The sequence below is a fragment of the Centroberyx affinis genome, unplaced genomic scaffold (assembly GCF_046629955.1).
Source record: "Centroberyx affinis isolate AG114_WGS23_722 - 3 ecotype Tasmania unplaced genomic scaffold, CSIRO-AGI_Caff_v1 ptg006247l_1, whole genome shotgun sequence".
Taxonomy (NCBI): Eukaryota; Metazoa; Chordata; class Actinopteri; order Beryciformes; family Berycidae; genus Centroberyx; species Centroberyx affinis.
In genome coordinates this window covers 216,377-229,809 of record NW_027283179.1, presented here as the reverse complement: position 1 = coordinate 229,809, position 13,433 = coordinate 216,377, and the positions used below count along the sequence as shown (strand labels likewise).

At 38.8% G+C, this 13,433-nt stretch overlaps 1 protein-coding gene across 1 annotated transcript; it reads left to right on the top strand.

Moving 5' to 3' along the window:
• Positions 1–206: 206 nt before the first annotated feature.
• vps29 (VPS29 retromer complex component) lies at positions 207–5,521 on the top strand. The gene is made up of 4 exons (XM_071512360.1): positions 207–245; positions 2,941–3,132; positions 3,992–4,227; positions 5,384–5,521. The coding sequence occupies exons 1-4, from the start codon at positions 243–245 to the stop codon at positions 5,499–5,501; spliced, it is 549 nt and encodes a 182-aa protein (XP_071368461.1). The 5' UTR covers positions 207–242; the 3' UTR covers positions 5,502–5,521.
• The last annotated feature ends 7,912 nt before the right edge of the window (positions 5,522–13,433 follow it).

Here is a 13,433-nt window from a genome sequence, read left to right as displayed (position 1 = left end):
TTCAACTGTATATTTGTATAGGATTTTTTTGCTGCACTCCTCTCCCAATTCGTTTTAGAACGTTTCCTCGCTTTTATTATGAAAGCAACATCGCCAAACAGGAAGTTAAACATCTATTATCGCCTGTGAGTTTGACAGATACTCCTACTGAATGCGTTCTGTTTTTTCATTGGCTGGGGTGTTGACGCTGTACGTGCGTAGACGCTTCCTGAACTTGACTAGCAGAAACAGCAAAATAGAAGATGGTGAGTATGAAATGGCGAAAAGGCCCTGTTTTCCCCTATTTACAGGCGGCGTTTCGAGCACTTTGGTTGCATGACGTTGCTGAGACTAGTTGCTGATTTAATGAAAAGTGCCCACGAGTCTTCAGCACGGCCGGAGAGGCTCAATTTTAGGGCTTTATTTCAGGTTAGCAAACCAAGTAGAGCACCATTCCGAGATGGATCAACGGTCACATGACAGCTGAGTAGTAGTCACAAAAATGCGATGCAACAAGCTTCAAGCACCCCTGAAATCACTCTTTTCATTTGCACGGTGGTCTTTTCAGTTTGTCGTTTATGTTCATCAACCATTTTTTATTGTTTGTTGGATTAAAAACACACGATTTTGACTTTTTGCTGCTTCCCAACCAGTTAGCTAGCTAGGCTAACAGGCTAACAGCTATTCTTTTTTTTCCTGTCAGTCACTTTACTGTGCAACAGGGTTGACGTTTATCCCCTAATTATTAACCGATACTATAACTGAGATTTAAGTATAGTCAACTGGTTAGGCAAAACACCTTTTTCCCTGTCACGACTAGAATTACTGATTCATTCACTCACTCATTCATTCATTCATTCTCTCTCTCTATTTCTCTCTAACTTCTCTCTGTCTTACTGTACTGTACACACAAACAGCTACACAAATATATTATCACAAGATGCACAGCAGGTTGGGGCGAGGTATTTGTTAAGAAAGCATATTTTTACACTGTTTTAACTTAGTTAGCTGATTGATTATAACTGGATGCAAACAGTACTTCAATCTGCTTCACCACATGGTTTTGCATTAATTCCTTCTCACTCAGGCGAACACCATACATTTGCTTTATTGTAATCACTAACCAGCAACCATTAACAGTTGATTTAACCACATTGTCATTTAACTTTTCTTATGTGTTCGGAATGATTAAAATCTGTCTACTTAATCCATTCACTTTTTTTTTTTAATTTCTAATTTCAGTTTTCCCCTCTTGTCCCAACTGTTTTTCTTGTCTTAATTTTTTCTTTGATCATGCCTCATGTCGTTCTCTCCACGCACACCCCGCCTTCCTCCCTCTCTCACCCGCTCTCCTCCCACCCCTCCTTGCCTGTCTCCAATCAACCAGGCTGGTCACCGGGTAAGTTGCCCTCGCTCTGTGTTGGATCCCTGTTCTCTGCTCGCTCTCCTGCCTTGCACACTAACGTGGGGTTGGGGTTGGGGTTGGGACGGTTGGGATTGGGACGGCACAGAGGTGGAGGTTTGTTCTTACTGGGTCACACAGCACCATACCAACGGCTGCTGATACAGTAACTGCAGTGCGGTGATGTTGTGCTTGGTAGGCGTTGATGCTTTAACTGTATCTGCACTCAGCTATGATCCTAAATAATAATAATAATTATAATGAACTCCTCATTTACCCAAAATAATCCACAATAGAAGCCAGTGTAGGAAATTTAAAGATCCCATATTGTTCAGTTTTCAAATACACTATGGCTCAGGATAAGAGTAATGTTCTGATGATGTTTTGCAAATTTAAAAGGGTATTTATTGTATTAATTAAAAGTCCTTACAGGCCCGACAGCAGCAGCTCCTCTACTTCAAATGGCCCGATTGGATGGATTTCAGTAATTCTTTAGTGAGGGAGCCAATCAGGACCAATTCCAGTTGTGAAACATTTCCTGGAGTTAATCTGAAACTGCCTGGAAAAAAAGGATGCATTTTTGAAAATGCAATAACTTTAGATTTATCCACTCAAACAAATACATTTTTTAACAGTGTCTTTAGCATTTTTGATCACATATGTACAGTATATAAATAGAGGAAAATTAGAATTCCTATAATAGGGCCCCTTTAACTTTGGATGTACAGTTGCTGGTTCATCTAAAAAAAATCACCAGCTATTTTCACCGTTTTATCAGCCAAACAGATTTTTGGCGTAGGATAGGATCTCCAAATGATGGTTTGTTACCTGCCAGACTGTCTGTCAGAGTAGACAAACATACTAACCAATATTTACCAGCATTTGGCTGCTGGCTGGTAATTATTTCAGCCCTGATAGGAGCGATTAGGTTATTCATGGGTTTTATGTTTAATATGGAGCCTCAGGTTTGTGGATGTTTATCTTTATTGATCCCTTGTGTTGTGTGAAAATAGGATTATCTCTCTTATGTCCTACACCAGATATCGAGTGTCTAAAATTAATCTGTTCCCCATTGGTGATGATCATATTTTCATGATGTCATCATGTCATTACTTGGATATTCAGTTGTTCTCACATTCTTTGTGACCCAGTTTGAATTCAGACACTCAATATCCCAGAGCCCTTATGCTTTTCGCTTACATCCATTGCTTATTCACCAGTTAAAATCTCCCTATGAACTGTATGAATTTAATTTTGGTTTGCGTTGATGACATTTTTGCATTATCTACTGTATTGCAGTGGTCTGGACTTGGCTATTGTTTGTGTGTAGTAACATCAAACTAGCTAAAATCTTGTTTTTCTCAAACATGAAACAATAACACTAACCAAGGTGTAAAATAGTCCTGGTGGATTCTGTGTACAGCAGGGTTCTATCCTAGGCCCCCTCCTTTTTTCACCGTTTACATGCTACAACAACATGGTCTAACTGTACAGGCTAACTGTCCCAGGCTTCGCTGGTGGTTTACTAACTGACCTGTGTGTCTGTGCGATGCCGTCAGTTGGTCCTGGTGTTAGGTGACCTGCACATCCCCCACCGGTGCAACACCCTGCCAGCCAAGTTCAAGAAGCTGTTGGTCCCGGGGAAGATCCAGCACATTCTCTGCACGGGAAACCTCTGCACCAAGGAGAGCTATGACTACCTGAAGACCCTCGCTGGAGACGTCCACATAGTCAGAGGAGACTTTGACGAGGTCTGTGTGTGTTTATACTCGATAGAACAGCTCTTAAAAAAATACCTCCCAAACATAAAGAAGGCACTGCCTTTAAAGGAAGAACACCTGTGTGCTTCCCCTATATATACATGTCTTTGCTGCTTTTTTCCTGTTAATTTCCATAATCCCTTCATGTTTGTTTGTTTGTACTAGCCCAAAGAAGGAAATTCTGTTGACCAAGAACAAATATGAAAAACGAGACACACGAGAACAGAGAATGCATTATCATAGGAATTGGGCTGGCTGTCTGAGTGCAAAGAGGGATATTTTAGTTGCTTATTAAGTAGCCACTGACCAGTCTCGAAGCTCCCCTACGTCTCAATACTGTACCACCCAGTCCTGCTGAATTTTACAGAATTTTACAATAAGAAGTTCTCAACTCAAAACAATACAAAAACTAATAAATTACACAACAAAATATTTAATTACAAGGATGAATGGAATCGAGCCATCGCCAGTGACCTAGACTGATCGCAGTGTAATGAACTTGTTATTACTCCCTCTTTGCAAATTAACTTTTACCCACCTAGTTCACAACTTTTAGAAATGATCACATTTGAGTACTGACACCTGTTAATGCAGTATTTCTCACGCATGTGCCTTCGAAGCCCGAGAGTGTGCAGGTTTTCATTCCAACCAAACACTACAGCAGTTGATTTCTCTGATTAGTTCCTCCTCTGTGGTTGAAGGTGAGTAGATCGATGAAATCAACTGCTGTAGTGTTTGGTTGAAGTGAAAACCTGTAGCTTTGGGCCTCGATGGCACACGGTGGAGAACATTAATGCAACTGAAGAACAGTCAGATGGATTACAACATTCTCCCCTCTTGCCCCCTGCAGAACCTGAACTACCCGGAGCAGAAGGTGGTGACGGTGGGCCAGTTCAAGATCGGTCTGATCCACGGCCACCAGGTGATCCCCTGGGGCGACATGGCCAGCCTGGCGCTGCTGCAGAGGCAGCTGGACGTCGACATCCTCATCTCCGGGCACACACACAAGTTCGAGGCCTTCGAGAACGAGAACAAGTTCTACATCAACCCTGGTTCTGCCACCGGAGCCTACAACGCACTGGAAAGGTAGAGGAGCCCTTTTCACTGTTCGCTTTTTGCTTATGTCTGATTTTTTGTTTTTTTTGGATGACTGTTCATATCTATTCTTCAGTGTAACCCATATCCAGTATCAATATGAACTGATAGAGATGTCGAAAAGAGAAGCAGGCACAGAGTAACAATAATGAAAGATATCACATCTGTTTTTGTGCCAACACGTCTCCCACTTGTTTCCAACACATTTCAGTTACAGTATGTGCCTTCAAGTTCCCCAAATACCAATCAGATTTCTCTTTCTTTCCATTGTGGTGTCTAACACTGACATATTCCAATTTAATCGCTCAAATTAACAAGTCACATGTAGGTCGCATGCTTCAGGATCCGATTTTGTAGTCCAGATCAGAATTTAAAAACTGTGACTTTTTGTTGTTCACACTCATTAGGAAACATCAGATCTGTGTCATGTGAGGGGAAAATTACAATTTCAGCTGCAGTGTGAACACAGCCTTTATTTGCCAAGTACCTTAAATATATAAATGCAGAGGAATAAACAGACATATTGGATATTGACAGTAACACAGTACTGACACACATGGTATAAGGCCTCACATATAGTGCAACACACACAATAAACAGTAGGTTATACATATTGATCCACAAATATTAAGGATTCACTCACTATTTGCTTTAAGGCAGCATTGTATATTTTGTGGTTGCTCTAGCTCACAGCAAGTGGTAGTGATTCATAAGTTAATCTGAAGTTTTTTCTTCAAGGTGATTTTCACCTTGCTTCTGTGGCTACATATGAAGAAGAAATTGGATTTCTGATGCGTTGTGGCACAGACCGCTGATCTTCCCAGATCAGATTTAGACCACATAGTTAAAGATCAGATCTTCTGAGCATGTGTGAACCCAGCCTATGCTGCAGAATGAACTGCCTCACCGAGGACATTAAAATATCCATTTTACATTGTAGACACTTTACTGATATCCAGAGCGACATACAGCAAATGCAACAGCAGAAAGAGATTCAGTTTCTAAATCACTAAAATCACAAGCAACCAGGAGTAAGCAGGTCAAAGGTTAGGGGCTTGGTATTCTTGTAGCCGTAGAACGATTATGTATGAGCTGAAGTATTAGGAATTATCTAACCTAAATATAATTCTCACCTCTCTCCTCACAGCAACATCATCCCCTCTTTTGTATTAATGGACATCCAGGCGTCGACTGTGGTGACGTACGTTTACCAGCTCATCGGAGACGACGTCAAGGTGGAGAGAATCGAGTACAAGAAATCTTAAAGGGTGGGTGTGAAGGGGGAGGGAGGGAGGGGGAGGTGGGTGAGGAAGAGGAGAGGAGAGGGGAGGGAGGGAGGGAGGGAGGGGGGGGGTTAGGGTCCCTCCTCGGCTCTGCGTATTGTTTCATTCCTTTCCACCGCGGGCCGCAGCCCCGTCACCACAAAGTTAATGCTGTAACAAACTGTTTGCTAACTTAACTCTAAAAAAAAAAAAATAAGTATGTATTATATCGTTTATATGTTATCAACGCTTGCTTGTATCCAAGCTATCATTTGGTAACTTTAGAGAATGCAATAATGTCACATGTATTTGTAATCAAAAGAAATATTTGGTGCCATTTATTTTTTATTTTTCCCCCCTTGTCATGTCCAGTACATGTAACCCGCAGGCCTTTAGTTTGATGTAGTCGGCCTTCTTTCAGTCATTTATTTCCCAAAATAAACTTCTAATTTCACTCATCAGTTGTTTTGTTTTTTTCCTTAAATTGCATTGATAATTATAATTCCTGTGCTTATGTGGTTGTGTAAATTGTGTCTGTAGCACGATATGAATGTATATACATAATTGATAATATTGTGACTGAAGTAGCAGAGGCAGATCATGTTCAGTTTATTATGGAAAATTGTCTGTTTTTAACTCCCAATGATACACAAAGTGGAAATAAACTACAGTTCGTGTAACACTTATATAGCAAAGGACATCACTGTCAGGAAAATGAAAAGACATTAAAAATAATAAATAAGTAAATGAATACCAGTGCACAAAAGAGTACAAAACAAAACCATAAAAATAGAAAATTAAAGAATGCAAAGAATGGGACACAATACAGTAGAAACAAAACCATAAAGGCAACTAATGTCTTTTTTAAAAATAGATGTTGGTTTTGCCAGCCTGATCTCCTTGGACTGGGTCTTTCCAAAACCAGTTCGTACCAGCTGAAACATGTTGCATTAGAAACATGTTGAGAATTTAAGCCTCACAACCTTCAAGTTGCACTAAATGAAATCCTGCTGTCGGGTTTGGACACTGGCAGGAAATCCTCCAGGCACACAGGAGGTGATGGACAGAAAGTTACAAGCAAAATACAAAAGTTCCTCCTAAACAGCAGCAAGCAAGAGAGCGCTCCCTCCAGAGAGAGAGATGGACTGAACCTCTTCTCCTCCACCAGACACTAAGAAGAAGAGATTTAGGTCTTTATAGCAGAGAATCCACTGATGTTGACAGTCAAATGTAATAAAAATATAAATTATCAGTTCTATTCACAATTATACAATAAACCCCTTCTTATGAAAAGTAAGAAATATCTGCTGCTGTTCGTGTATGGTTAATTTTAAAGTCATAAAAATATAAAAATTATTTTGGATGTGGCCGTTCCAACGAGTTAAACACGTGAACGCTTCCAATTTGTAGAAACAAGATCCCGTTGTTCAGCTTCCTCCAATATAACGGTGAACGCAGCATTACTGACGTCATGTGACAGGACTTCTGGGTAATGAAGTCCTTCAAACTTTCAAGACTTCAATCAGTTATCTCTCGCTGCCACTTGGGGCCGCCAAAGTACAAAGCTGCCCAATGCAGATGATTCCCAACAACTACAACAAGGTACACGGCGTGTGTGTGTGTGTGTGTGTGTGTGTGTGTGTGTGTGTGATCATCTAGTCAATACATAAACTGAGCTGCCATTCACTATCTTTACTCTCTCGACTCTTTAGATAATGCATTGTGTGTTTTAAGATGTTGTTTTCTAGTGACTTTGTTTCACATCATTTTGTCGTCTTGAGGATTAACACCAGGTACCACAGGCAAAAATTAAGATTATAGTTCTACATGTTAATTCAGATATATGTGCATATTCTGCTTCAAAAAGCTCCCTAGTTTCATGAAAATTATCAATTATTTATCTACGACCGCTTTAAGAGGCTCATTTACTTCCATGTAATAAAGGAAGTTTCACACTCTTCAGCCTCTCCAAACAGGGAAAACAGGAGCGAGTCTCTGGGCCTCTTCACACAGACTAACCCAAAGGAAGTACCGGAGCGCACTGTTTCTATTATATATTTAATTTATTGAGTGCAAACAACTTTCAACGCACCCTGCGCCTTCATCAGAGTCAAAACCTCATTTACTTTCACTGGAGGTCTGAAAATGGAAGGAAAACATACCCATTGACCACTAATCTCAGGTTATAATAACATAAGATCTCATTATGACAACTCCAGTCCAGAGAGACAGAAATTTCAGTAGAAATGTCATAAATCTGAGAACATGTCGTCGTCTTCCCCCATAGAGAGCAAACTGAAGCATTCGCTCAGAGAGTCGTCCGGTTCGCCCTCTTCCTCCTCCAGCAGCTCCATCCTGGATCCTGGAGACAAATGGACCAAAAAAAATGACATTAATCAACATAAAATAAAATAAAATCCAGTTAGACATACAAATGCAATGACAATAAATAGGTAGAATTAGAGAAATTAGGAATAATAAACACAGATTGCATAGAAGCTTGTCTTCAAAGTTGTATTTGAAGCAGTGACTTAAAAGATTAGCCAAATTTTTCCAGCCTAAAATGATATTAAAGTGGTTTTAGGCAACACTGGATAATATAGTCCTACTAAGAACATTTTACTGACTCACTTCTTGGACTTCTTTTCAAAGTTGGCACCTTTGTTGTGTGTTTCTTCGACTTTCTCTGTTTTGATGCTGATGTGGTCGAAGGCCTGAGAGATTAAACACAGACTGGAGTGTTACATGAGCCCAAAATTTCTATATAAAGTTTTTTTGCGATGTGAGATACACGCCACTCGACTCAAAGTGACACCCGGTCTTACAGAATGATCGGTGACGTAAAATTAAAACCAGTGGTGGAAGAAGTACTCAGGTCTTTTACTTAAGTAAAAGTAGAAATACCAGAGTATAAAAATACTCTGTTACAAGTAAAAGTCCTGCATTCAAAATGTTACTTAAGTAAAAGTCCAAAAGTATTAGCATCAAAATGCACTTAAAGCAACAAAAGTAAAAGTACTCATTATGCAGAATGGCCCATTTCAGAATAATACAGTATATATTATATTATTGAATTATAATTATTGATGCATTAATGTGTAAGCATCACTTTAATGTTGCAGCTGGAAAAGGTGGGGCTGATTTCCACTACTTTATATACTGCTAGGTAGCTTACAGTAATCTATAATAATAAATCACAATTAATTTGTTGATTATATTTTGTATTCATAATCTGAATCTGAAAAGTAACTAGTAATTTAAGTTATTAAATAAAGGTAGTGGAGTAAAAAGTACAATATTTCCCTCTGAAATGTAGTTGAGTAGAAGTATAAAGTAGCATAAAATGGTAATACTCAAGTAAAGTACAAGTACCTCAAAATTGTACGTAAGTACAGTATTCGAGTAAATGTACTTAGTTACTTTCCACCTCTGATTAAAACACATTTTACTGCTTTTCAGGTGATAAAATGCAACTTCAGCCCTTGGATAAAGAAAATGCTTTTATATATAGACATAGAATGATGAATTTGAGGGGAAATACTTTCCAAAATGGATTCATACTGTTGAAGAAATGAAGTCTATGTAAATATATATTGACATTTTTACTTACTTTACCTGATTTGTCTGGTTGGGATTTTTGGGAGAATGGGTTTCCCAGGATTCCTTGCACCAGTGTTTATCTTCCCCTGGCGTTTTGCCCTGTCAGGAAGTTTTGATTGAGGTTGTTCACTCTCTTCGTTTTCCGGTGTGGTTTCAACTTCTGGACTCACAACAAAGTCGTCTCTGTCGGGGTCGTAGCCTACAAACAGAGCCGAGATAAACAGAGCAGAGTTCATTCATGAGTTGAATTGAGAACGCATGGTAAATTCCAATTCAACTCCTGGAGTGTGAATGTCACCCAGTTGTAAGGAAACACAATGTGAACTGAATTGGAATGACAGGAAACAGAACTGAATTCCATTAAATTCCATGAAATCCCACTTCCGCTAAACATTCTAAATCAAACATTATGAATCAAATAAAAGACAGTTCAACAAATAAAATAGATTCAATCATAATGTATGGATTACCATTATGTATGTTTGTATATTTGCTGTTTTTCCATTGTGGGATATCTCCTGGAGCGTTATTTGTGGGAGGTTTATGTTTATGTTTATGTTTGGATGATGTTTATGTTTTTGTTTATGTTTATATTTATGTTTGGATGATATCTATGTACTGTGCTGTTAGATGATGGTGGGTTAACATGCCAGAATGTTTGGTTTGTTGTTAGTTAATGTGTCTGAATATTCCATGAGGGATGGTTCATGTAAATGACCAGACACGAAAATATTCATTCATTAATTCATTAATTCATTCATTCATTCATTCACCATTACATGTTCTGCATCAAATACCACCTTAAACGTACTTTTAACATTTTATGATATTCAGTATTGATCATATATAACACTACGTGTAATCTCAGATATGTGGTGAGAAAACATGGAATTTCACAGAATTCCAATTCCAGTTCAATTCCAATTTGTTTCCTGTAGGTTTTTTCAAATTCCAATTCCTCAGTTTAATTGGAATTGATGAGTTCATTCATGAATTGACCCTCAGTGCTGACACACAGCAGAGTATCTAATGGGTTACACTGCAGTTAGTCAGTTTCCATTTAAAACGTGAAGGAAATCTCACACTCTGCTCTTGCAATTCAACACCATCGACTCAATTCAACTAAACGTTCAGTCCAATGCGTCTAATGGAAGTCTGGAAATTTAAACGGTATTTAAATTAATGTTGTTGAACTCCATCATGTTTTTATCTTAAACAGTTTGAGAACGCTTCTGCAATGAGAAGGCTTGGTTCAACGAGATTTCTGTTTCTTTAAAAAAAAAAAACGTACTTGCCCCTTTAAAGTCACAATGAAGCAGCATTTTGAAAGCATCTTGCTTCCTATTTCCTATTGAAACAGGATGTTGAGGCGGGACATAACGCAGCGAGGGATCATTCAAAAGTGCAAACCAATGGGAGATCAGTTAGGGAGAGAAAGAGAGCGGCAGAAAATCTGTGATGGTTTAATTGGTTGGAATTTATATTTACGCCTCCTGGTACAAGATGAGGTCACCATTAAATATGTTTTCCAGTTAGTTATAGTTTCAAGTTTCAAGTTTTTATTTAACACTCATATGGCAGTTTTACATCCAGAAAACAATGCACACGTCAAAATAAAAGCATGGTAATTGAACCTTATTTTATAGTTTTTCATTTAAAAAGTGCAAACCAATAGGAGATCAGTTAGGGAGATTAATATTAATAATGTAATTTGATGTAAAAATACCTAAAAATAAAAAAAATATGTAAATGTTTTTGGCATTTATTATTAAAAAGGTGTATGTTATGGCATGGAAAATTAGCAAACGAGGGGAAAAAGTCCTCCTGTTGTCCCAAGAAAGGACAAATACAACAAGGACAGACTGCAGCTGTGTTCTCTGACCTGCTCTGATGCACCTGTGCAGCACGTTCAGGTAGTGTTGGTTGATGAGGTTGCGCACGTGCTCCTGGCTGCAGGAAGCTGCGACGGTGTACAGATACTCCTTCTGACCCGGAGTCAGCTGTGTGTGCTGCGGGACAGAGAGGTAACGTTTCACTACTGGGTTTCACACCGTGTCACTCAGTGGGTTCCCACACATCTGACTGACAGACAGACAGCCTGGAGTGATTTTACTCTGTCAGTGTGTGGGAGCTTACTTCATATAAGCAATCTAAAAAGCATATGGCTTTGATTTTGGAATATGTTGTAGGAAGCATCAACACATCTCATTTGGATTATTTTCACAAGACTTTACAATAAGGGTACATTAAGCATTAACTAACCCTTAATTAACAGTTAACTAATGTGTCTGGTAATCATTTACTAATGGTGTTCATGTTAACTAAGGTATTGATTTATACATTATTTAATAGTCATCTTTATAAACTATTAAATAATGTATAAATTAATACCTTAGTTAACATGAACACCATTAGTAAATTACACATTAGTTAACTGTTAATTAAGCATTAACTAACCCTTAACTTAGTGTACCCTTATTGTAAAGTGTTACCGAATTATTTACACGAACAACAAAATGTGTTACCGAACTACACTACCCAGCATGCTTTTAGCTAGTTGGAATCTATCATGAGCCTGAACTCAGACTTGCTCAGCTGCTGTCAACAGTTGGTTCATTTTATGTTGTTGTTCTCCATCGTTACAAAGTCTTTTCTTTAGGTTTCTGCGCCCAGAAATATGCTAATCGTCTAAAAGCTTCTGTTATGTAGTGTGGTGAGCAGCAAAACTGAGATTTATTTATATGAAAATGTTGTGGATTGCTGCTTTAACTGTGTGGAAAGAATAGAGTGCCATATAACATGATAGTTTACCTTCAGGAACGGGGCTGCGGTCATGGTTTTGGGGATGTGTACGGTCGTTACATGTTGGAGTTGGGGTTCATGTCTTGCAGCTGGAAGTCTCTGGATCTTCAAACCGTTATCGAAGCTCACATTCGCTGCTAGCAACGCTGTTGACCAGAGAGAAGAAAACAAACAAAGAGTTTAACTGATAATTTTTGCTGCTTTAATGGACAGTTGACAGTACAGAGAGACAGGAAAGAGGGGAGAGAGTCCTGGACTGGATTCAGTATTAGATACAAGACACATTCAACCTTATCTATGGCACTTCTGTACCCTGTTTTGGATTTATGTCTTGTACTTTTATTGTTTGTCTATTTATTGTTTTCTTATTTTTGGGTAAAGTACTTTTTACTTTTCTGGAGTCTTGGAGCTAATCATCTCTCACTGATTTTCAGATATCTCGTTATTATTTTTTACACTGATGAAGGAAAATTTACACCAGCCACCAGCCAAACACTAGTAAATTTAGCCGGTGGTTTGTCTACTCTACCAGTTTGTCTACTCTACCAGCCATTTTGGCAGATAACCAGCCACCATCAAGAGGTTCTCTTCCATTTCAAAAAGTCATATTTGGCTGGTAAAGTTGTGAAAGTGTTGTTGTATTTTGAAACCCATGAGCCAAAACCAACAGCCGGTGGATGAAAACCTTATTTTCCTGCCTGTCTTGTGTCTGAAACACTTTGGGACTGGAGTTAACGAGTCAAACCAAAGACTCTCTAATTAGAAATCGGCATGTGAGCGCTCTTCCTGACACAAACCCGATTCTGACCCAGAGCCGGACTCAGGTTTAGGATTTCCCCCTGGTTTCCACTGATATCCTCCTGCCGCTGTGTCCCCGTTGGACTCGGGTTTCACAGCAGCCAGGACAGTGACCTGTTGTGTTTATTTAGCGAGGAGATAGAGTTTGCACATGTGAAATCCTAACCAGGGAAAGACAATGAAACAGACAGAAGATACAATGGATTCAATGTGCTGAATAAACCACAAAGGGAGTAATCAATTGTTCTGTTGTGCTGTTTTTGTTTGTCTCATGAAAAATGTCACTCTGTATGATTTGAACTCACCCGTCTTTGACTCATGTGAGCCTGTGCACCTGCAACATAAAGCAAGCTTCGTCTGAATGGTTTCATCGCTACATCAGGATCACATCTTCTGTTCTATTCTGTTCTATTCTATTCTATTCATTGACATACCTTTCCTATCTTAATTGCTGAAACTAAATGAAAAGATATTCGAAAATACAGATTAATCAATGCAGTACAAAATTTAATATGCATTGATGTTTCAAGAATAGATGATTAGCAGAAGTGAAATGATTGGATACAAAAGTGAAATGATTGGATACAGAGTTTCACCACACAACCATTAAAATATGACTTTACCTCGGCAAGACGTCATCCTGATGAACCCTTTGCACTTTCTGATTTTCTGAAAATGTCACTTGCTTTTTCATGATGGGAAGAGGTGAAGCTGTCGGCATCCTCTGGTCCAGCA